At 39.0% G+C, this 26516-nt stretch overlaps 1 protein-coding gene across 10 annotated transcripts in view; it reads right to left on the bottom strand.

Moving 5' to 3' along the window:
- Positions 1-26516, bottom strand: part of PJA2 (praja ring finger ubiquitin ligase 2) — a 131845-nt gene that overhangs the window by 13427 nt on the left and 91902 nt on the right. For 9 of the 10 annotated variants that reach the window (XR_006102006.1, XM_042450081.1, XM_042450079.1 and 6 more), the window contains 4 exons: positions 22561-23617; positions 17789-17974; positions 11049-11234; positions 9157-9268 (listed from right to left, as the gene is read on the bottom strand). Coding sequence is in view for 8 of the 10 variants with exons in the window: in XM_042450081.1 (XP_042306015.1) it covers positions 9157-9268; positions 11049-11234; positions 17789-17974; positions 22561-23617 (1541 nt within the window). In the remaining 2 variants the exon portion in view is untranslated. Of the gene's footprint in view, positions 1-8528; positions 8659-9156; positions 9269-11048; positions 11235-17788; positions 17975-22560; positions 23618-26516 lie in introns of all 10 variants that reach the window. The other variant, XR_006102007.1, reaches the window with a different exon arrangement.

Genomic DNA, 26516 nt, shown 5'->3' with positions numbered 1-26516 from the left:
CGGGTTACGAAAGCGGCCGCGTTACGAATTAATTTCGTAACCCGAGGCACCACTGTACTCCTAAGGCAAAGTGTTTCTAAGGAAATGAGCTTTAGTTTTTTGTGGGTTTTTTGGGCTATGGAGTTTATCACACAGGAGAAATTTCTCTTAATTTCGAATGAAAGGAAAGTGGGGGCAGAACGCATTCACGTGAATTCGCTAGTTCAGCGAATTTACGTGAATTTGAATTGCGTTCAAACTGGCTTCCCATTGCCCGAAAATAGTTTGCCATTGCCCGAAATTGCATGTGATCACCTCTTATGCAATAACATGAAACCCCATGATTGCGTTCGGACTGACTTCCCATTGTCCGAAATTGCGTGTGGTAGCCTATCATGCAATAACGTTAAACCCATGATTGCATTTGGATTACCACTGGATTATAATTCCAATTTCCCTTGTCTGATAAACTCCTATGTGGCCATGTTCTAGAAGAGTTTATTCCTGATGTTTCGCCAGCATCTGTGAGATGCTGAGGAAACATCAGGAATAAACTCTTCTAGAACACGGCCACATAGTCTGAAAAACCCACAAAAAACTATGGATGTGGGCCATAAAAGCCTTCGACTTCACAATGAGCTTTCTCTTCTCTCTAACAAATTAAATTAAAAATTGAAAACAGATCAACAGGTTTTCTAACTGCTTGTAAGTAATTTTAGACATTTTTACTTGAAATTTGTTGTTGAAGGGTTTGGTTACTGTTGGTTAATAGTATTCTTGAATATTAATTTCTGGAAGTGTCCACTACCAAGCATGAGTTGAGTGGACTATTTAAAAAAAATCAACATGATCAAAACTCAGATACTGAAACCTATCTAAAGTGAGCAAATCTAACAATGCTACATTAATAGACAAATAAATCATATACGAGGTTTTCTTGAATGCTTTCTGATCATTAAAATTATAATTTTTAGTTATTATTTGTGAAAACATTTACACCCCACCCAATATCAAGAGACCTCAGGGCACCTTACAAATATTGTTAAAATAGATTTTAAAAGAGGAGATAATTTACATAAGCTTAAAACATATTTTTGAAAAATATAATGAGTGAATAACAGATTTTAAAAATTTAGAAGTTTTAAAAACTATACATAACAGTCTTTGGGTTGAATTAATGAGAGTCAAAGGCTTTGGTGAACAGCCAAGTTTTAACCTGGTAACTAAATAATGTGACTGTTGGTACCCTTTGAGCCTCCAAGTGGAGAGTGTTTCACAGTTTGGGTGCCATGGTTGAGAAGGCCCTCTTCCATGTCTAGACAGTGTATTGACTTCACTGGTGGGACACAGCGGAGGCCTCCTCCCTGCAATAATCCTTAGGCAGGCACATTTAGGGAGAGACACTCCCTCAAGTATCAAGGTCCCAAGCTATTTAGGGCTTAAAATGTCATCACAAACAGACCAGAAATGTAGCAGCTCCCACTGTAATTCTTTTAAAACTGGCATTACATGCTGTCATTTTGATATTCCAGGCAGTGGATGAGCTACTGCATTTTGCACTAGCTATACCTTCCAAATTATCTTCAAGTTATCCCCAGAGTACATTACAGTAGCCTAATCGAGAGGTTACCAGTATGGACTATCTCTGTCTGGGGAGGCTATAGCCGGTACACCATTTGAAGATGGTGCCAAGCACTGAGCCACATAATCCGTTTGGACCTTCAGTGACAGGCATGAATCCAGCAGCACATCCACGCTACGTACCTGATCCTTTGGGGAGAGTACAATCCCACCCAGAATACGTTGTTTACTCAGTTCCTGGACCTGAGAAATTCCAGTCTGCAGACCATCTGTCTTATTGGTGGTATTCAGCTTCAGTTTATTGACCCTCATCCAGACAATCTTCAAAGTGTGTCTGAATCAACATTGCTCAATTCAGGCACAATCCGAAATTCTTCCTTGCTGACTGGAAGGGCAACCCTATCCCTTTTAGTTTCTCATAACTCTATTTCCTCATACTTCCTGAGTTTTGCTAATCCTAGTTTGCCATATGAACCTAGTATTCTAGTTAGCAGCTGCCTCCAAATCTTGATTTGAGGGTGGAAGCAAGATGCTTGAGAAAGTTTGTCAATTCGGACTTCAAAGAGATTAGTGAAAATCAAAAAACAAGAAAAAGCAAGAATAATTAAAATAAAATAGATCTAAAACAATGTGATCCAGAAATTTACAATTAAGGACTAGAGAGACAATAATGAAATCAAACTAATTTAATCAGAAGTGATAATAACTAAAATAATGTTTTATAAAATCAGATAAACAAAAGGAAGTATTAATGGAAGATATACAGTGCTCTTGCATCATACACAGGCGCGACATACATGGCTTTCAGCATATGCTGAAAGCAGCATAGGAAGAAACGGCGCTGCGCTCTGGAAAAACTAATGGTGTGTGTAGCCATGGCACACGAGTGCCACTGCACCGCCGCAAGCATGAGCCCCATTACTTTTAATGGGATTTGAGCATATGCAGAATGTTGTGACAAAAATTATTTTATAACACCAAACAATTGGACGACTCTTCTTTTTTAGAAAGAGAAACATGAAGCCTGTATTCATATTATTTAAATGAAGTACCTTGAAAAACAGTGGTTTTTCAAGGAGGTTGCAATAAGTGTGTTGACACTGGCAAAGTTTTTTTTTTAACTGAAGTGCTTGTATACTTTCCCCCTTCAAAACAATGTCTTAAAGCTATGCACTTCAAGAATACTCAATGTTATAAAAAGAAATTCACATAATGTTGAACATTGTTTGCGGCATTTCAGTGTTCAAAGCCAATGCTAAGTTTCTTTCATAGCACAGGGTTTAGGGAGCTCAACACTCTTCTGAAAAGGAACTGTTAAAATCACCACTATTCTCTTTACAAAAGAAATCTGAAATAAAACAAAGTAGTAGAATACTAATGGCTTAGTTTAAACGTGACACAGATAATTCATTTACTAACAGGAAAGTCAGGTGCCCTTTTTTATGCTAAGATCAAAGGAAATTGATTTTCAAAACACATTGCAGAAATAATCAAATTTGAGAGCACTTTAACTGTCCTGGCTCAATTCTAGGGAATTCTGGGCAATGTCGTTTTGTGTGACATTTAGCCTTCTCTGTCACAGAGCTGTGGTGCCACAAAAAACTGCAATTTCCAGGATTCCCTAGAATTGAGAAGTGCAATTAAAATGGTCTCAAATAGGATTATTTCTGTGTTTCAGACCACAGTCTAGCTGAAAACAATCAAGCTTTTGTTTTACATGACATGGGATATAATATAAAAGTATACTTTATTCAATTTAGCCCATTAACCTATTCAAACCATGCGACACTATTTTTTACTATTATAGATATTCTTAATTATTTTATCACTACATACTTATGTTCCCTAAATTGGCTCCAGAAAAAAAAGCTTTTATTTTCAAGCGAAGATATTTGTCATTGTTCTATAAACAGAGATGAAACTTTGAGCAACCTGATATAAATCCAGGCTCAATGTTAATATACAGAGCAAGTGTCAGGGTTCTTTACCAATACTGCCAGGTTGCTTCTACTGGTCTAAACACATTGCTTACTGCCCTTGGTGGCAACAAAGGGGAGGAAGACTGAGAGAATTACTAAGCATACCACTGGATCACAAAGTCTGAAACTGCCAATACCACAACCTAAACAATGCTGGCTTTTCCCTTGTGTGTAAATAGGAAAGAGGAATGGTTTAGAAAAAATGGCAGTGATGGAACGATCAACAGACACTGTAATCTCAGCCCCACTTGTGTAGTATGCAGATCAGGGATGGAGTTGGCAGGGATTATGGTCCAGTTGATACCAAAACTGGGAGGCATGAATGGGAGGAATGGGAGGGGCTCACTGGAGAAAGTTCACACTGTAAACAAAGCTGTGCAGGATTTCTGCAGTGAGAGAATGCTTTATTTATTTGAATATTCAGCATCCTTGATCCCAAGAGTTCATGGCTGGTCTCAACGGATGGAAAAACCAGCTTTTATAATCCTGTTAAAATTCAGTTTAAAAAATGCTGTTTATTTGAACAGCAATAAAGTGAAAAATCCAAACCTCTGCTAGCTGAACCACAACCTGGAAAATCAGTCCATACAGAAAGTTTCATAATTATTTTATTGCTTTGGCCAATGTGGCTGATCTGCAAAGTTCCTGGTCTTGTTTTAATGCCCTCTTTTGTCTTTAATAGCTTGTTATTCAGTTAGTTGAGAACAAATGTGCAGATATTAAATGTTTGAGGCATCTAAAAAAATCTTCATCTGCTTTACTTATTTAGAATCATGATCCAATACCATCCTGATCTATTAGGGGGTACTGGATCATGAACCTAGCTTGCTTAGCATGAGGTGAGGAATACTAAGAGCTGCAATTCAACAATATTTATAGAGCTGCATTTTGTTCACACTTGATGCAAAGGGATTTCAAAAGCAACTGCAATTTGTATAATTGCAAAAAAGTCAACAAAGGTGTCTTGATACAAGGAATGCAGACTAAGGCCTGTTACAGACAGCCAAAATAAAGCTGCTTCGAGTCACAGTGGAGGTATGGGTGTTTCAATGATGCATGCGTCCTAAGAGTCCAGAAGTCACACCAAAGCCATGCTCCAGCCCTAAGGACTGGAGCATGGCTTTGGTGTGGCTTCTGGACTCTTAGGACGCATGCATCATTGAAACACCATACTTCCACTGTGGCTCGAAGCAGCTTTATTTTGGCTGTCTGTAACAGGCCTAAGTAAAAGTGAGAAAGAATACCCCACTAATGCTATACAAATTACTGCTTCTAGAACCATTCAGATGGTTGTGACATAATTCTTTACCACACATTTATCTAAGACATGAATCCATAATGGAAGGAATCCAATACACTATTATGTACTCAAATATTACAACAGGTGGCTGAAACATTCTTATATTAAGTGGAGTTGGGCTTAAATTTGGGAGAACTTTTCAGCCACCTCTTGCTCAATAAAGGACCAATCTGGATTGTTTAAAATAATAACACTACTTGATGTTATATGATTATTCCAAATGCTCAATGGCAATTTATAGAGCTCTAACCTTGGATCTAAATTACAGTTGATCAAATGTTTTGTGGATATAACAAAATTTAGTTATTCAAAACAACCTTTGGAAAACATCATGCTTCAAAAATTAGCCATTTAGCAAAATGTAGCTATACCTAAAGCCTAAAGCCAGTCTCCCTAAAGAATACTGAAAAATAAATTAAAGGAAAGAATAAATGCAAGAATGGTTATACAGATATAAGAAGTAGATGTCAAATTCTGATGCTGTGTACTAAGAACTGCATCCAATATTCCACTGGAGAAACCTCTGGTACTTTCTCCTCCCACCCCCCAGTATTCCCTTATTCTACTTAGAAATCATATCAGGGAGGTTTCTTAGCTCTCTAGATCTCCAGGTACAAAGTGGACTGCAGAGGGGGGAGATGGGATTGAACCTTTCCCAGTTCCTCTAAAGACTACTGTACTGCCAACATACACCATCTCTGTATGCTTTGATGGGAAATGGGTAGAGCAGTGGTTCCCAGTCTTTGGTCTTCTAGATGTTTTGAACTTCAGCTCCCCATAATTCCTGACTACTGGACTAAAGGAGGCAGGGGCTTGTGTGTAACACGAAGCTGGGCCTCAAAGGCACACTGAATGTAACTGAGAGAGAATGCTCTCACCTTCCTTTCTAGGTTGAATGCTCAGCACAAGATGAGGAAAACACATTGTTCTTTTCCACGTTCCAGAGTAAGGTGCAATTTCCAAAATTGTAATAAAAAGTGCTTGCCTTCATGCTCAGCCCTGATATTTCACAAGTTAGACAGAAAAACCCTGAGAATCGATGGAAAATGTAATCTTGATGAAACAATAATTCTTTTTAAAATTCCCTCAACAGACTGTTAAGTTGGTTATTTGAACTTTATACTTTAAAAGAGATCTGAAAGGTTACTGCCCTGTTAGGGAACAGCAGAATTCTGTTCTGTTGCAGACCATAAATAATTGGTCAGCCTAGAAATATTTACCCTTCAAATGTTTATTTCTTTCTAATGAGCTTTTGGTATTATTAGCAGCAATAAATGTAGCAGAAATGCATCAGGTGAGCTATATAGGCCCTGTTCTCACTACGTTTAAATCCAGATTGTGATCCAGGTTAAATGGGCATGGTTCCCACTGAATCTGATTTCAGAAATTGTTTCAGAAAGAGGGGGCATGCTTTTTGCCCATTTTTGTCCATTTAAGCCAGGTCAAAAAGACGCTGGGAAAATAGGGTGATTTTTGGGCTGAATCGATTTATTTAGAAATAAATTGATTCAGCTCAAGTGGGAACCAGGTGGATTCAAATCGGAATCGAATCTGCCCTGGTTCCCACTGGCAGCTCGGCCCGGGGGAGGGGGGCAGCTGGCATGGCCTGGGCTCTCCTGGCCCCAAATCCCTGGCCCAGCCTCCTTACCGGCTTGTTTGGCCACTGACCAGGTTCCTTGGGCTTTTTAAAAAAATTCTGTGACTGGGGAGGCCGGAACGAGATTGCAAGTCTTCTAGCATCTCTGCAACCTCCTTTCGGCCTCCTTGGCCACGACAAATTTAAAAAAGGTGCAGGGAACCTGGTTAGCTGCCAAAGAAGCTGGTAAGGAGGCTGGGCCAGGGATTTGGGGGCCAGGAGAGGCCAGAGACAAGTCAGCCCATCAAGATGCCCCCCCCCCGCCACTGAACCGATTCCTGAAACCAGTGCAAACATAGTGGGAATCATGTTTTTTCAGAACCAGTTTCAGGAATCGGTTCAGGAAATGGATTTTCCAGTAAGTGGGAACGGGCCAGTTGCTCCATAGCTCAAAAGACATTTCTTCTAAAAAGACAATCTGAGTTCTGAAAACCTGTACTAGAAGCAAACAGCAAAACTATTTGTTCCAGCTGACAGTTTATGAAAAATGGGGATTCTACAGCTGTCTAACAAGATTGATGATTCCAAAAGCTGAAGAACCCCTTAATACAATGCCATACTAGCATAACACAGCACTGTACAGAAAGGGCCACTCTGGATCTTGAAGCCACATAAGTTCCCACTGCATCAAATAGTAAGGACAGCTACATTTGCTTGTAAACATTTCACTTTACCAGCTGACACTGCTTACTTTCCTTAAAGGATTAAAACAAGGATCAATTGGCAGAACAACCAAAGAGTAACCGCTACAACCACACATAACCTCAATTAATGTACCTAGAATTACACACAGCACCAGTAATGGCACAACACAATAGAGAGCAGTGCTTCACAAAGTGGTGGTCCACTGACTGGTACCAGTCCATGAACTATCAGCAAATGGTTCCTAGAGAGTTTCTAGGAAAGAAAGGAAGGAGAGAATAAATGTTGGTAGCCAATGGGATCAAATATGGTACCAGTCCCCAGCACTTGCAGGATGGTGTGTGTGTGAAGAGAGCTACCAGACCTATATATAAGGACTTAACTGTTTGGAGGAGTGCCAATACTCTGTTTCCTTGTTTTGCTGACTCTGCTTTTTCTAGTAAGAATTTTGTCCCTCCAAAAATGTTACTTTTATCCTGACCACTCCAAAACCTAATGAATTTCCACATTTCCCCCCAGTTTTTGTAAGGAAGGCCATTTTCAGCACAGCTTTAAATGTCAAAGTAGTTGCTGGGTGGCATCCTCTCCAAAAAACACTTGTCTATCCCTAATGTTTTCCCAGGAGCCATTTGTTCTAGCGTCTAATAATTGTTTCTCACATTTTCCATTTTTTTCTTGCCTTCCTGCAGGAAATCTAACAGTATTCTGAAAGGCACAAGAGCAGTAAAGTTTTCCATTTCCAGTGTCATGTAAAATGCTAGAAATGCCCACAGCCATAGCAATAGCCAGTGGGGCTGCCACTTTTCTTTATACAGAACTCTTGTACCTTTCCAGGTACATGGCACAAGGTTATCTCACACACAGAAAAGTCCACCTGCCTCATGCAAGAGAGTCCTAAAAGAACAAAAAGTAGGGAATCTCATTTCTTTGCTATGGTGCTAAAACCAACACTGAATAAAAGATATGTAATTTTCATCTACACCTCTCAATTCACAACTGCCAATCTCCTTCCCTTGTCATTCATCTCTGAAAAAGGGGGCAATATGTTTACCACCACTTGGGCAGCTTAGTCACACATGTACTACTAATGAAATGTAAGGCAGAAACTTCCAACATTTCAATCTCTTGCTGTCAACCCCTCCCTTGCTTCAATCGGTATGTGAAATATGCATGCTTATCTCCATTTTCAAGATTTAAAATTTCTTATATTTTCTTATATTCAGTACTGTTTTGAATTAGAGTAAACCAATACATGACAATAAATAAACCAATAAAATAATCTAAAAAAGAATAAATATAGTACAGTATTATCATTAAATTGTTTAAAACTTTTTTCACTGCTTATTTAAACCTTGGAAATCTTTCAATTCTTGAATACCCCAAGTGAAGTGATTATGTCTCAAGGACCCACCTGCTTTGCTGGTTCATGCACAGTAAGTTCTTCTTCTAAATCTTAAAATCTGAAGCAGGGCTCAGAAGTCGGAAAAGTTGCCTTGCAAATTTATATGGAGCAAGGGACTTTAAAGGTCAAAACCAGCAGCCTGCATGGGAAGTGTGCAGTGTGTTGATTGGTGAGTGACAACTGAGTTTTTACAAATATAGTTGGAGGATCGTCATATGGCTATGTAAGCTACAGTGATTGAGGCGTTTACTTTAGATCATCAAGTTACCCAAGCATTAGTCTTCTTATAGAAGTTACCTAGCAGAACAAGAAAACAGGGCAGCCTGCCTGTAAAATACACATATGCCCATTGTCTATATATAGTGCACCCACTTTTTCAATGGGTATGCATGTGGGCACGGATGTGTCCACTGAAAAGTGTGTGATTTAAGATCCCACATTTTTTGCTATTCATGGGGAGGTACATAACTAGTAATGAGAAATACTAACATGCCTAATCCACAGTGGATGTTAATTATGACCTTGTATAAATGGGTTTTAATCACATTTTCCCTCCCCTTTTCTAATTTTAAAACAGAAATATACTATAAAGAATAATAATAATAATAATAATAATAATAATAATGTATTGCATTACCTCCATTGCCTGTGCCAACCGTTCTTCCAAAGCCATATATGTAAGGAACTGGGGATCCACATAAGAAATGGCTTGAGCAACACCTAGACCATCACCAAATTCATCAAGGAGCCTAGGAGGGAAAAATTGTATTAAATTCCTCAGTTCTATCAGGAGTCATGAATAGAAAGAGAGAATGAGAGACAGAGATTGAGAGAGAAATGAAGTGTGTGTGAGAGAGTAATCCTGTTGTTGATAATAGTCACATACAGAGAAATTGTCAGGAAAAACAATTATTGAACTGAGTTAAGCTGTATCTCTTGGAATGCAAGCCAATATTAACAGAACCATTGTATTTTCAATATGGTAGCACAAATAGTCAAACCTCCCCTTCCTTAAGGGAATCAGACACTGATTTTTGGTAGGACAATAGTACTATCTTTCCACAGTAATGGGAATGTGTTTTCCTGTGAGGCAAAGGGCTATGCTATGCCAGTAATGCTGCTGGTAGGGTCTCCCTTTTCAGACAGGCTTTTGCTGAGGAGTCAGCCATCTAATGGGCAGCTTCAGTAGTGAGGGAATGATACTAATGGAGGATATGTCAGAGACAATGGTAGTGACACTATAGCTAACACTTGTTAGTACTGTGCAGAAGGAAGCACAGTAAACACCTTTTGAATGTCTTTTACCACAAAAACCTTATGATGAGACAATCCAAAATAGAATAAGTCAGATGGCACTCAATGAGCTACTGGGTCAGCACAGAACAACTATGAGTAATGGTGTGGCTAATAATGCAACTGGATTCTATCTGAAAGGACATCCAGATACTGTCACGCTCAGATGTGAAAGGAAAGCCCAAAGCTGCCCAACACATATAACAGAAACATAGAATGTGACAAGCAATAATCAGGGAAAATAAGACATAGTAAAACAAGAAATGAAACATATAAACATTGCAATACTTGGGGTGAGTGAGCTAAAGTGGACAGGAATGGGACATTTTGTGTCAGATAATTTCATTGTGTTTTACTCAGGCAATGAAAATCTAAGACTAAATGCAGTGGCATTACAATGAGGGATTTCTGTGCTGGAGTCAAGGACAAAACTGATCACACATTAAACATGACTTCTTGTTAATCATAGGTAATTGAAATGCAAAAGTAGGAAACAGAGCAGAATCAAAGATTGTCGGAAAATTTGGCTTAGTATCAAGAAATGAAGCAGGAGAATTTTGCAAGGCCAAGTCTTGTTAATCACAAACATGTTCTTCAAGCAACCAAAGAGGCAACTGTTTCACGGACATCACCTGATGGCCAATATAGAAATCCAATTTGTTGTTAAATGCCCTCGAGCCATCCTGACTCATGGCGACCCTGTGGATGAGACATCTCCAAGACTAGCGAGCCAGGCAAAATCACATACAGTCGGCCCTTCTTATACACAGATTTTTTATTCACGGATTCAAGCATCCACAGTTTGGAAATGTTAAAAAAAAAAGTATACATTTCAAATATCAAACCTTAAATTTCCATTTTTTATAAGGGACACCATTTTGTTATTCATTATATTTAATGGGACTTGAGCATCCATGGATTTTGTTATCCACAGGGGATCTTGGAACCAAACCCCAGCGTATAATAAGGGTCCACTGTACTCCAGTCTCTACTTAGGTCCTGTAAATTCATACCTGTGACCTCCCTAAGTGAATCTATCCAGCTTTCTCTTTCTACTTCCTTCCACCTTTCCTAGCATTATTGTTTTTTCTCTCCATATATGATTGGAGTCTCTGCTGCAGAATTTAAATTCAGAAGACACTAGTATTGTAATTTATTGTGCTAATTCATTGTTTTCTCTCCAGGTAAGATGTGGGATACATTTCTTAAATCAGAACTGATCAAGAGCCAACATACCTCCATTCCACATCCAAGTCTTCACTCATACTGGAATCATCTTCTAAGTTGTTGTTTCCATCCAACATGAAAAAGCCAGGATGCACAAAATGGCTCACTTGATCAGTTTCTTCATCACTGCTAGTTTCTATTTCTTCATGATACTGCAACCAAGGAATTTCACCATCTTCTAGGGTGGTCTGTTCCCTTTATAAAAAATATGAAAATCTATGTAAAACTACACAGACACAATTGTACATGAAGTACCCTTCATCTATGCTAATTGTTTATATTATATTCATGGACTAACGGACAAAACCAGGTGGTTGTTTTCCATAAAAAGAAATCATTCTACACAAATACTGTATATACTCAACTATAAGTGGACCTCATGTATAAATTGAGGGCAAGTTTTGGGGCCAAAATTATGGATTTTGATATGACCCGTATATAAGTTGAGGGTAAAATCTAGGGGTATGTAACAAAGACTATAAAGCATGAAGCAAAGGAAAACAATGCCAAAGAATTTACAAATTCCAGCAGGCATAACTGTTTGGGCTCACACTAAGGCTGGATGGATGAGGGAGTGTGTGTGGGGTGTGTGCGTCAATGCTTCCAGGACAGATTACCCACCTGCCTTCCACCAGGGGATGGTTTCTTTTAAAATAAGAGTTAAAGTACAATACTTACACTGACCTGTGGATAAGTCGACATAGAATTTTTGGGTCAACCTTTGACTGAAATTTCATTAGTATATACAATAGTTAAAATAATATATTTATACAGAACGCTTTAAAAGATATGGTCAAGTATATATGTATATATATGAATTTTGAAGAGCCAATGCCTGCATAAATTGCTCCACTGTAGATAACCTTTCATGGAGATTGTGGCTTCTCTTCATTGTGGATATTACATAAGAGGTTGAACAGCCATTTTATCAAGAATGTGGTTGCTGATTTCTGCACAGCAGATCCTGCATTGATCTAGGGACTGGATTACATGTTCTCCAAACTCCCTTGCAACTCTACAAGCGGAAGGAATTAGACAGTTTGTGCCCGTGATACTATAGACAGAGTTATGACATCATCGAACTATTGCTATACTACTGGTTATGCATTTCTCCTACTTCTCTGCAAAGCTGTGAAGGAAACTAGTCAACCAATTACCAGTTATTTGCAAAGTGCTCCTGTAGGCTGATAGGATCCTCATCCTTTGTTTTCCTCTTACTGGCCCATGTACTCATTTTACTCAGAATCCAAGGAAATGCTCTGAATACAAGTAAAACTTCACAGGTTTTGGCCATAAAAGGGAGGTTTGAATAAACCTCCAAATTAGTTTGGCTCAATTAGCTACAGTTGGATGGTTTTTTCTGTTTGTTTACTAATCACAAAGTCTGGTGTTATTATACAAAATCCAACAATATCAAATTATTTGTAATATTTTCTAATATTCCTGTGAGACCAGAAATAGAAAATTCATACAGTTAGTTCATCAAAACTGGTCAGTGCCATCCATTTAAAAAGACACAGACCTCCTATGTAAGTTACTAAGGTAAGAATCACAGTTTTTTTTAATAATGTCAAACTGTGTGATGTGAAGAAAGGTCATTAGAATGGAAGTAAAACAATTTCCTTTTCAAAGGCTTTATTGTGTAGGTGGACAAAATTAATGGTTGTAATCAGAGTTTGCTTTCAATTTACAAAAACCCACAGTATTTGAGAATGAATCACACATTAGTCTCCCTAATTATTTGCAATAGGTCATTCCTACTGCTCCAGTATTCCCAAAACAACTGACATGGTTTAACATATAAGGTCGTTATAATCCCCACTAATGAATGTGAATACTGTGTAAATAGTTCCTTTACCAACACAACAAATTATTGATGCTCTAAGGAAAATCTGAATTTTGTCAGAAAAGCAATAGTAAATGCTTTTAAACATCTTGAATACAAACAGAGAATCAAATCAGACAATAAAGGAAACTATTAACCTTATACATGAAAATAGTTTGCAAATCTGTATAATTGATATTGGAAATGTTTTTTAAAAACACATTGAAAGGAATGCTAGGAAGCTATTTTATGAGAAAGAAAAAGCAGTTTGGGGCTTCCCCATTTGAAGCTTTGAAATATGACAAATTTGTGGGCTTTTCTGCTAAAATTACATGATCAGTCATACTGTTCTAAAAAGCCTTGATTTCCATATTATGGTCAAGCTGCAACCTAGCAAGGCAACTGTCAGTAAAAATAGGAGGAACACTTTGGCATTTATACTTTTTAAATTATTTTTGTTTACCACTTAGTATTTGGATTTTAAAAATAGGAGTAATTTTTTGTACTTCCCTTGTAAAATACAGAAACAACCCAACCCATACAGAGCAGAGTAGCTTTAATGTGAAGCAGTTTTCCCCTACAAAGGTTAATGACTTGTTTGTGCCTTTAATCTGTGCTTTCACAGTGAAATCTCCATGTGTACTAAAGAAATTGATCCTTCTATTTTGATCATCGCTGGGTTTAATCTCTTTCAGAACAGACAAACTTAAGGAGTTAAGATAAGACACTGACTTTAAAACTACTTTGTTAAATTAGGAGGCCAAAGAAGCACATTAATGTTTACTGCATCTCACTGTATATATCTATGTTATTTATCAGCTCTACAAATGCCCTTATTGCCTGCAGCTCTTAAAGTTCTAATCTTGCCAGCTCACCTTGCAGTTGGATGACAAAAATCATAGGAACATGAAAGTCAGAAAGCTCAGTCACAGCTAATTTATGGAAAGAATCAAGAGCCAATCTAAGGACTGTGAATACTATGTGGTACAGCTTTATTGGAACTGTACTACTTCAGAATGCAAATGGAAGAAATGTATATTTGAATGCTCATCTCTTCACCACACAGGAGATTGCTACTGTCTCCTTGGTCTCCTTATTTGCTAAGGGCTCTCATGCTTTAAAACTGCATTGTGTGCTTGCTATCTTTGCATTTGCAATAACAACCAAATGACAAAACAAGCAAAATGCCAAGTGCTTTATTATCACAAAGAGTGACTCCTCTGACATTACTATATAAAGTCAATTGCAAGCTGAAGTAGGCCCTATATTTCTGAACTACTGAGGCACAGAACTGTACATGCATAGTAGAAATCCTTTATGCAAACACATAATATTGTGAAGTGGCGTCAGGATCATCAGAAAGGTGACAATACAATTATCAATATAAGCACTCTAGGGACAAACCACAGTGCCAAAGTCAGACCTACCCACTTCAACTGAAGTACTACACTAAAGCTAGATTTGCAGGCTGCCAATCATACACAACTAGCCCCCAGGAATCTATGGCAATACTAGAGGAAGTCTCATTACACAGAAAAAGTAAAACTTGACAGAAATCATACAAAGTTGGAATGGTTTCACTTGGCATGACTGCAGAAATGAAACAGACCAGAATGAGAGAAGTTGCAGCTCTTCACAGGAAGCTGCCTTAAACTGAGTCCACATAATCACTATTATCAACTGACTGGAGAGGCCACTTCAGAGAAGTATTTTTTCTAGCTCTATCCCAATAGTCCTTGTAGTCTCCTATCCAACTATTAACCAGGGCTGGTTCTTCTTGCCCTGCAAAATTCAATGCATTCAGTGTAGAATGTTATGCAATACAATGAATGTATGGAAGCTATGGATCAAGAGTGGGTAACAGAGGCTCACAAGATGTTCTGTGTTAGCTCCTATCAGCCTAACAAGCACAACCAAGGTGTTATAATAAGAGATCAGTCCAAAAATATCTGGCAGGCCAGTTTCCCATAGTTGCTCTAAGTTTCATATGCCCATACATTGGAGGACTATGAAGGCACTGGTATTCATCTCTATCCCCAAGTGAGGAGTAGGAGAATAAATTAGAGAACCCCAAAGCTAATGTCAGTGCTTAGGGGACAGTTAATGAAAATTCTATAGAAATTATACATAGATTTAACTTTCTTGCTATCTTAATAACCTAAGAAAAGGTAGGTAAGTTGTCCAAACAACAGCTCTGCCTCAGAGCCAGGCAAACTCTGCCTTCCACTAGCTCAACCAGCACAGTAATAATAATGATTAGGAGAGAAGTATAATCCAACATCTGGAAGGCCAAAGGATGCCTACCCAATCATTACAGTGAAGTCTTGCCTGAGGCTGTAAACTGAAATCTTATCCAAAATGGGGTTCCAGAAACCAAGTATAACCGCCATCTACTGTAGTAGATTTAGTATATCTTTAGTATATCTATTAAATTTTCATCACCAGTGACCATATATGAAACAATGATAACCACAAACACTGCATGACAGTCACAAAAGTATTTGCGTGTACAGTCGCTACCATAGTAACTCTATATATCATTCATTTTACTAGCACACTTCATTGCTTCAGATGGGAAGACATCAGGGAGGGTGAACGGTCCAAATCTCATCTGGGATTTCCCAGAATTAGCAGCCCCTTTCAGGCAGCCTGCTGTTATGTGTTGGGTGTGTGTGTGATCTAAATAACCTCCAGGAATCCCTTATAACTCAGAGTAAAAAATTAAGGATACCTCTACCTCAATATAATTCCTAGATGTGTAATCTTTTGTCCTATGAAGCCTGAGGAGGTAGAAGGGAATCAATCTGTGGAGGCTGAACCTGACACAAAAGGAGTGGCTTTTGTCTTTCAAAAAGCGATCTGTTTGGCAATTGAAGAAGAGGGGTTTGTTTGCTTGTTTATGCATAGATAAGGAGGGGTCAAAGATTTTCTGGGGGAAATCTTTATGAAAAAAGTATGGAGGGAAATCTGCCTTCTGGCAGAAACAGCTATTCTTTCCTGCTAGTGGTAGCAGAAACACCAGAGAACTGAAGGATTTTTTTTTAGGGGTGCCCCTAAAACACCATCATTCTGGGTAAGTAAAAAAATGGAAGAGTGAATCATAAGTTGGCTGGGTGGCTGAGGTGGTAGTAATTCTATTGTAAAGTCGAAGGCTTTCATGGCCGGCATCCATAGTTTTTTGTGGGTTTTTCGGGCTATGTGGCATCTGAAGATGCCAGCCACAGATGCTGGCGAAATGTCAGAAAGAAACTCTGCTAGAACATGGCCACATAGCCCAAAAAACCCACAAAAAACTAGTAATTCTAATTTTTTTCTGTGAAAAAGATAGGGGAATTCTGTTTCCCTTGGGCCCTGTTTTAAGGAAACAAAATTTGTATCTTATCTGCATATTATACTTAACCATGTTGGAGGTAGGAGTGTGTGTGTGTGTGTAAGTACCCATTTGAGGTTCTTGACGAGGAGAGTAGTAGGTTTCATACACAAAACAAATACTTGTGTATTCATTCTGAATGTATGAATGAACATTATGTATTTATTTGTATACTGCTTTTTACCCAGTTCTGTGCCTCAAGTCAGCCTTACAAAATTTAAAACACATACATTTTAAAACTCAGGAAAAGACTTAGATGGATATAAATATATATTAAAATAAAATAAATTTTATACAATATTAAAACATTAAACATTTAAAATACACTACAATTTTACAAGTCCTTAAAAACATAGTGCTATTGGTGTTATGCCAAAACAGAAAGTTTTTTGCCTACCCGCATTTTCTGGCGTATAAGACAACTGGGCGTATAAGACGACCCCCAACTTTTCCAGTTAAAATATAGTTTGGGATATACTCACAGTATAAGACTACCCCTCTTCCAACACACACCAAATAAAAATGTAAAAAACATCAGATTTGATTTCAATATGGTAATTTTAATTCCAATGCTTATGACATGCAAGTACTTAGCAGGAAAACTTGTTGTATACAAAGCCTGCTTGGGTTGGTCAGCTCTCCCTGCCTGCCTAGCCCTCCCTGTCTCCAAGACTATCAGAGCGGTATTGCAAACACGGCTCTTTTTTCCATACCCTGGGTGTTCTGGACGCCTGCAGCTTGCTCCGCCCTTCAGTTACATATGTGGCGACTGCAGATTCTCCAGTCTGGCTCAGAAGTTTCAGCACCTGCCCTATAAGATGACACCTGGCATATAAGACGAGCCCCGACTTTTGAGAAGATTTTCCTGGGTTAAAAAGTAGTCTTATACGCCAGAAAATACAGTACTTCCAAAAGCACATTAAGGAGAGAGCTAGTCTAGTTTCCCTGGGAAGAGAGTTCCAAGAGTACTGGAGCAGCCACCAAGAAGGACCTCTCTCATGTTCCCATCAGGCATGCCTCTGAAGATGGTGGGACTGAAAGAAGGGCTTCCCCAGAAGATTTCAAAGCATAGTCAAGCTCATAAGGGAAAATATGGTCTTTCAAATAACCTGGACCTGAGCCATATAGAGCTTGTTAATTTTGGGCTTCAATTTGGATGGTATATTGCATAGACCTTTGGATGGTGGGGTAGTGTCTAAACCAGCAATGGCGAACCCAGGGCATGTGTGCCCAAGTTGGCATGCAGAGCCTTCTCTGTGGGCAGGACACCTGGTGCGGGAACACCACTGAGTTTGGGCACTTGGTCTCTAAAAGGTTTTAGTTCACTGGTCTAATCTATCATAATATATAATTAAAATGTAATATTTTTGTTGAGAATTGGTTATTTTAATGTGGCCTTGAACGCTCTAGGATCTATTGATGAAGGATGGATTCTAGAAATAAAAATATATACATACATAAATGCAAACAAACAAGTATAGCCCTCTTACTCAGGCTTAGCCCCACGCCCCTTCCCCCCAGAAAATGAAAAGTCTACACCCCTGGAAGACATACCCTGCTTGGAAACCAAAGTCATTATGTTCTTCTTCCACACCACTGCTGTCACTCTGCACTTCAGGTTCTGGTTCCTCCTTTCCTGGAAGAGTCTCCCAACTCTCATCACTGGAAGACTGGTCTTTGACAGTCACAGCAAAATAGGAGGGCAGAGATGCAGACCATTCACCATCACTGCATTCAGAGCTGTAATTTGAGACACTCCACTGTATTTAAAATGTTGATGCATTTTAATCTAAGCCAGAAAGTTGGATTTGATTCAAGCAGGCTACACACTTTTAAGCTCCACTGTCTATAATGGGAGAGATTAAAGCTACTGCTTAACTCTCCCACTGGAATCAATGGGATTCAAACATACTTATATGTTCAAACATACTTATATGTGGATATAAAATAATACCTATAATGTTTACTATTTTTCTTTGTGTAGTAATAGAAAACAATTTTCCACTACAGAACACAATGTATAAACAATTTTCCCCATTAGAAGCAAAATAATAGTAATCATCTTCCCATTAGAGAGCACACTGAAAGCTCCTGATTCTCTTTTACTGAATTCTTCATCTTACATTCTGCATCTTGCAGAAATTTTCCAGTTCTATCATGTTTTTCTGATGCCTGTTAATGGACTTTGTCTTGGTTACTCAGACTCTGGTCACTTCCAAGCTAGTCTACTCCAGTACATTCTACATGGGGCTTTTTAATAAAAGCTTAGAAGTTTCATTGGTCCAAAATATGTCATTTGGACTTTGGTTTGGCACCCACAGATTGGAACATCCAGCTATCAGTACCACTACCTACCTATTTGCTTTCACATCCAATTCAAATTAATGGTTTTGGACTTTAAAGCCTTGAGGTTTATGGGTAGATTGCCTTAAGTGCTGTACTGTATCTTCAACCTTAAGATCAGCCTCTGCTCTGACTGCTATTCCAAGATGAGCATGCATGGATGACAAACAGTGGTGCTATTGCTCAAAAATACTCTCCCAGTCAAATTCTGTCAGGCCCTCTCTTTGAATATATTTTTACATAAACTGAGTAATACTTTTTTGTTTCATCAAGCTTTTAGTATGTAATTTTATTTCTTACTGCTGCTCAATTATACTGTGATTCATACTATGTTTTACATTATTGTTGGTTAATAGCTCATTTGTATAGAATTTTATTATTATAAATATATTATTCATCAAAAACAACCAGTTATCCTGGATTGATACGCACTGGGAGTGTTTTAATATTTTAACTGCTATCAATGTTCTCACTTGTAGTGATAAACCTGTGTGGTATTTTCCAAATGTTATCTAAAAGTGCAGTCTTAACCACTGGAGAGAAGTTTAGGATTGGGCAACCTGCTCAGGATGTGGCAGGCAGTGCATCTTCTGCATCCCACCTCCCTGACCCAATTTTTGACTGCCATATGTAGTTATGACTAGAAGCAGTGAGCATAGTCTACATGTCAATTAAAAGGGGGTATCAAGTTAGTTTTAAGAGTTGTTCAAGAATATTTTATTCAGATGCAGTTACTCAACAAAGGAAGAAAAGAATAAAAAGTGGGACTGGATTTTGTAGCTGGTGAATCCCACATTAAGGAGAAGAGAGAGAAGAGAAGGTGAGACGGGAGGGTGATTGATGGGCCATGTAGAAGGGTGAGGTCCACAGCAAATGACCAAGGAGACAAACCTCTGACATCACTCCTGATTGTAATTCATATAAAAGTTATGTTTTTATTTTCAAATACTTGATCTTCACATCAGAAATTCTATGCTGTCGCTGCTTAATTGGTCTTAAATTTTTTATTTATTTGTTAGATTTATGTTCTGCCTTTCTCCCAAAATGGGATTCATTTTAAGCCTACAGCAAAAATCTGAAAATGACTAAATTCTATCTTTCTAACCAAGTTAAAGAACAAGGTGAAAATGCTGATGACATCTTTTCACCCTTATGTTCATGACTGCCTTGTTCAAAAGAATTTAAGAAGTTATATGTTGCATCCTAATAAGGTTTCTGGCATTGTACTTTATTTCATTGTCTCAACAGCACAGAAGATAAATATGATGAAATACTTCCATCTGTTCTTTATTCCCATTTGCAAAGTAGCACATGCTCATAACATTAAAGTAGTTCAATTAAAACAAATTTCAGAGGAATGAACAAGCAGGGAGCTGGTACTCAGAGAGAACAAACATCAAGTCTAGTAGTTGCTGAATATAATTTTTGTTCACAAAAAAGCAGTGTTAAGACTTCAAACATTTTTTTAAATGACCTTCTTCTGTGTTACCATCCTACTGTTCTTTTCTCCTCTGCCTCTGTCTCAATTATTGAACATTTGCAAACGGAGCACCATTAGACAATTCCAACACATTTTTATTACATTTAAAGTCAAATTCCTCTTCCTTGAATCATACAATAATACCCTGTTAGCACTGCAGAAATAATTAAGACCTAAGTTAATATTCAGCCATATTTCTGTTTTTTCTTCTTCTTGAGTATTTAAAGAAATTACATTTGTACCAGAAAGTAGAATTAACATAGCAGAAAAACATTTATGCTTATAGTGAGTGTGTGTGTGTGTGTGTGTGCGCCTGCGTAAATAAAAAACAAAACAAAAACAGCAGTGCAAGAAAATTTCACAGATGCTTCTTCTTCAAAGCCAGCCTGCACATTCACTAGTGAAAAAGCTTTTGTGTATCTTAATGTTAGAGTGCTATGCGGTACTCTTGTTGTGTGCCTTCAAGTCATTTCTAACTTATGGTGACCCTGAGGCAAACCTACCACAAGATCTCCTTGGTAGAATTTGTTCAGAGGGTTTGCCTTTGCTTTCCTACAGGCTGAGAGAATGTGACTTGCCCAAGATCACCCAGCGGATTTCCATGGCTGAGTGAGGATTTGAACCCTGGTCTCCAGAACTGTAGTCCAATGCTCAAACCATTACATCAAAACACTGGCCCTCTATATTCCTCTAGGTGGAGGTACCATATACTCTCGTGTACAAGTTGATCTCATTTATAACTCAAGGTAAGGTTTTAGGGGGAGAATCGTGGATCTTGTTATCATAAGTTGAGAGTAGAACCTAGGGCCAGTAACAAAGGCTGTAAAGGACAAATAAAAGGAAAACACCACTTCCCTCCCTCCTTCCCTGTCTCTGGACCTCTCCCTACCACCTAAACTCACTTCCCTAGTGCTGGAGGAGAAACTTTTTACATCGGATAGAGAAGGGAAAGGAAGTGCGTGAAAGTGGGGTGTTCTGTGGGCAGAGATCCAGAGGAGGAGGATGAAGATGCTTTCACCATCCCACTGGGAAGGGACTCACCTCTTTTACACACACACACACACACACACACAGCCTTGCTAGTTCTTTCAGAGATCACTACCGAGGCCAGGACAGTGAGGAGGTGCTTCTTTCAGGACCTTTCTAAGCAGTACAGTGGGCCCTCCTTATACACTGACTGGCCATCCGCGGATTTGAGCATCCAAGGATGGCAAGCCCACGGGGGGGGGGGGGGGGAGGAGAGGAAGAGGAGGAAGGCATGCATGCAGTGCAGCAGAAGAGAGGAAGAGGAGGAGGAAGATGCGGCGGTAGAGGTGGGAGTGGGAAAAGGAAAAGGAGGAGGAGGGAGGAAGAAGAAGTGGCAGGAAAGAAGCAAACAACACCACCCAGGGGACATAGCCCAGAGAAAGGGCTTCTCCCCAGCCACCTAAAGCTTACCTTGCCTTCTTCTTCTCCTTCTCCTTCAACTCTTCATCGTTCCTGCCCTCCAGGCCTTGCCACAGGTGGAGGTGGAGGAGGAAGAGGAGGAGGAGGAGAGGAAGGCAAGGTAGGCTTCAGGTGGCTGGGGAGGCAAAGTGCCATTGTCCCCAATGTGGCTGTGCCACCTTGTGGCTGTGCCACCATTGAGGTCAATGGGTCTTGAGCATCCGTGGATTCCAGCATTTGTTGGAGGATCCAGAAGGGATACCCCATGATTACCGAGGGCCCACTGTATTACCATACTGACCTGTATATAAGCTGACTCAGGATTTTAGGTGAATGTTTTGGCATAAATTTCTTGACATATAGTCAAAGATACATGGTACAGTAAGCCCTTCTTATACATGGATTTTTTATACACGGATTCAAGCATACACAGTTTGAAAATGTTCTAAAAACCATATAAATTTCAAATATCAAACCTTGATTTTCCATTTTTTATAAGGGACATCATTTTGCTATGTCATTATATTTAATGGGACTTGAGCATAAACGTTTTTTGTTATACATGGGGGATCTTGGAATCAAACCCCAGCGTATAAGAAGGGTCCACTGTATATTTGAATGACTTTTTTAATGTTTTATAATATTTTAGTAAAATATTATAAAAGTAGAGAAAAAACCCAAAGATATCCAGTTCAAAAACACCTCCACCTTTTTGGCTTTTAGGAGCAGAAACAAAATTCCAGATACAAGAGTATATTTAACCCATATTTAAAGTAACATTGAGGTATTTTGGTTTTGCAAAGGGCTTGCAAGACTTCTTTTCCCTTGCAGGGAGATGATTACAATGGGAAAAGGGAGCATACTGACTAAACTGTGTTTTTTTTAAACCAAGTAAAAGTAGGAGCAAGTAGGCCCCAAGATCCATGCATCTGTAGCAGATTCTAATCATTACAAAATCTGGAAGATTACTAAATAACCACTTTTTATATATTCATATATCTACTATATATTCATATATCTATTCATATTATTTGATACAGTTATTCAAATGTATAGGTGAATAATTTTTAACTCTTACCTGTCTTCATCTTCACCTTTGTTGGTACTGGACAGATTTCTGCCACAATCTTCAAACTCATCCCAGAAAGCACTGTCATCTACTTTACTTTTGTCTTGAAGAGTTATACTGTGTTTTCTTAGCTCACTTTTTATTTTCTTTTGAGCTTCTTCATAGTCTCTTGGATCAAAAAACATACTAGAATTGTTTTTTTCTTTGCTGTGTTTCAAGACACATCCTGCATTACGTTGGTAGACATCGACATTATCACTCCATCTTTTACTATTGCTCTTTTCGTCCTCTTCACTTGTAAGAGACTGTTTCCTATCCAACTGGCTTACAGGATTTTGTTTTCTGATTTTGGGTCTTACAACCAGTTCAGATGAATTTTCCTGGTCAGCCTTTGTATTGGTAGTACTCAAAGCATCGCAAATCGCTACTTGTGTTCTAATTGTAGAATCCACTGCATTTTTTTGCTGTTCTACGTCACAAGCAGTAATGAAGTTATGTTTTACAAGAAATTCTTCTTCACTGGATGATTTCAGAAGTGTCTTATTTTGTTGAACAGTATCTAATTCTACACTGGAATGTCTTTTAAAAGGCACTGGTCTTAAGTCTTCAAAACTTTTGCTTGAAGCATTACGATTGAAATTGTTCAGGTGCGACTGCATATCACAGAAGGAGTCTACTCCTTTCTCCAACTCAGAAAGCATGTTATCCAGTGTCTCTTGAAATATTCCTGCTTCTTCTTTAATTAATGAAAGATCATTTTGATCACCTTCTTCCTCTCCATCACTGCTATCTGGTTCATAAGAGTCAATGTTTACAAAAGAAATTCCATTTTGGGTACGAAAGTTACGGTGCTCTCCAGAAGCATACTCTGTACAGCCATTAGAATTCACATTGTTACACATAGTCTGACTGTCTCCCAAACTGTAATGTGTTGGAGAAAATGTTGGAGTACCTGTGATGACTGCTTGGCTTGGATCAGCTTGACTAACAGGATCTTCTGATCCAACATTTATTAACAATGGAACATCTACCAAAGCAGAACATACTTGGACCAATGGACTGGAACCTTTATACAAAAGTGTAAAAAAAAAAAAAAGCATATGTTGGAACAATCAGATTTATAAAATTATTTATCAACACCTAAAACTAGAGTTTGTTGATATTCAACCCATCTGTGCCTAGTCTCCATTTAAACATTTTCAAGTGAGTTCACAGCAAATGTAGAATTTTAATGAACATTTGATTAATGTTCATTGCCAGAACTGAAATGAAATATTTAAGCAATATAGAACACATGTTTACCAGTACTCGGTGTCAGAGTAAGAAAATAAAAAGCATTTGTTTCTTGAAGTTCCTTGCAGTTTTATCTGAACATTATTCTAGCTTTTAATTAACAGTGATATAGCTGTTTGATATGGCATGCTCCAAGTACTTGTATAATAACACACACACACACAATATTTGATTTGGCTATAGGATATTTATATAATGCTTCTTAGTCAGCATGTGGTATTCAAATAGCCATACACTAGAAGTAGCTGCTTCAACTGGTTAGTTAACTTTATTTATTTTCTATTTCAGGAAACAAAATTCAATATTTTTAGCAATAGCTATTAATAATATTAAACAAAATTACACAGTAAATTATTAATGTATCTCAGGCAATGCCATCCCTCATCCTATAACCCTCTAAAGGCAACCAGGGCTTCAGAGTGATTCCACATGGTTTTGGCAATTCCTTCCTCAGTCCCTTTCTCACGCTCCCACTTTTATTTTCAGAAGGAATTATGACTGGGATGTGGGATTGATGCACTGTGTGCTTACCATACAAATTCACTTTAGAATGCAGCAAAGGAGTTTACCCACTAATAGGTAAAGTGACAGTTTCAGTTCCTTAATTCACATGGTTCGGAAGAGATGAATATGCAATAGGCTCCATCTTCTTTCATAGCCAAGATAGAAAGCCAGGAAAAAATACACATTCCAACTATTGAGGACAAGCAAGACTCTGAATAAGTAACACCACAGAGCGAGTGTGGATGTCTCCAATGCTAGTCATGAATAAGCCTTTACTTTAAATATCCAATGTAGCATTAGTAGAAGGAGCCATCTACTAATGGGATGTACCAGAACTGGGGAGGGAGAAGGAGTCAGGAGGGACCAGTATGGTGGCTAGCTTCCAATCTGAATCATCTGTTGAAGAACCTTTCTTCCAAATGTAGCTGCAACTGAGTCTCTCGTAAAGGACTATGGAACCTCCCAGGTTGCAACTTGGCAAATTTCAGACAGATGGACACTAGTAGAATAAACTGCTTAGATTAAGTGCAGTTCTAGTAGAATTAGTTACCTGATGAGGATTTAGCATAGCAGTTGCATCATAAGCAAAGATAGACATTTAAATGCTTGATGCATATGCATCTTATAACCATTTTTCTCTGCCAGATGAGAAGAGTGAAGCTAAAGGGAAGAGATAACTACATCTAAACTTCCTTGGAACAGTGAGCTGAACAAAAGTCAGGACTGTATGCTTTTCGAAAATGCAACACTATTTATTCAGTGAGAAACCTCACCTCTGAGACATGCTAAAAGAAAGTGATCCCTATAAGGAAAAGTATCTGGTGGGACAAAGAGACACTGACTGGAGATGTTCAAAGAGGTGGAGGAGGAAACAGTTTTTAGAAACAAATGGAGGTTTCAGAAAGGAAGCTGTGAACTGCTGGAGGATACAAGAGAAAATGTCCCCTTAAGAAACATTTCCCACATAGATAAGAGTTTAGGTGAACCTTCCTCACTGTGAAGGCAAGTAGGAGAGGCCCACCACCTGTTGGTTTTTTTTAGCATCTGACCGTTAGGCCATCAAGGTCTCTTTATAAGAATTCCAGAATTTTCCATAATCTGCTGTTGTGAACCACCTCCTGTCGGCACCACCTGATAAAGGTGTACATGGCCTCATAGAGGTACACAAAGAGAAAAAGTGTGTTAGTTACCCAAGTTAAATATCCTACCCTGATGTAGATAATATTTCAGATACCTGGCAGCTAAATAAAGAAAGCCTGGGTCTCAATGAAACACCAGTGCTTATGACAACAGATGGATACTGGGAGAGGGGGGATGCACCATAAGTCTCCTTAGCCAAGTGAGTGATTTCTGAGAACAAAGGCAGTGGGACCAGTGAAGGAGAAGGGTCACTGTCCTGCCACCATTGCAGGCTTTCTTGGTGAGGACAGGAGATAGAGCCTTCTCAGAGGCTTCTCCCACCCTCTGGAACGCCCTTCCATGGGAGGCTAGGCTGGCCTCCACCCCCCTTGTCTTTCGTCAGCAAGTAAAAACATTTTTATTTGTGCAAGTTTTTTAAACATCATAACAGGGTGGCTTACATGAGGCGTTATGTTTTTAATTTTGCATGTTTTTATGTTAACATTGGCGGGATACAGACGGGCAGGGGAAGACGTCTTGGAGGTGTATTCTGCTGAATACGGAGCCTCCAGACTGCCCGCCCCGGGGGCGTGGCTCAGGTGTATGGGGCTTCCACATGGGGGGCAGTGAAGACGCCTCACCTGGGGCCGTTTCTGACCCGCAGTTTCCATACCGCCGCCTCGGAGGACGCCGCAAAGAGAGAGGCAGCTTCCTCACGGGCGGCCAAAAACGGGGCTTTTTTTTCTTTTGCCGGCTGGCGGATGCGCAGCTGAGCACCGGCGGCAGAAAGCATATGTGCACATTTAAAGCACCCAAGCCCCTTTAAACTTTTTCCCCCGCCCTGCCCAAGAACAAAGGTGGTCTCCTGCCAGCTGGTGATCAGCTGGTGTTGGCATCCTTGTCCGCTTGCACATTGCCAATGTCACCAGCATCATGGATGCCTCCTCTCCTTTGGTCCCCGCGCTCTTGCTGAATCTGCAATGCACAGCCACAGCTGTCGCCGCTGCCACCACTGTCCCCCTGCCATCCCCCATCACCTCCCTTGTACA

The sequence above is a fragment of the Sceloporus undulatus genome, chromosome 2 (assembly GCF_019175285.1).
Source record: "Sceloporus undulatus isolate JIND9_A2432 ecotype Alabama chromosome 2, SceUnd_v1.1, whole genome shotgun sequence".
Lineage (NCBI taxonomy): Eukaryota > Metazoa > Chordata > Lepidosauria > Squamata > Phrynosomatidae > Sceloporus > Sceloporus undulatus.
Note: the sequence above shows the minus strand (reverse complement) of the source record. Positions and strands in the feature narration are given on the sequence as shown.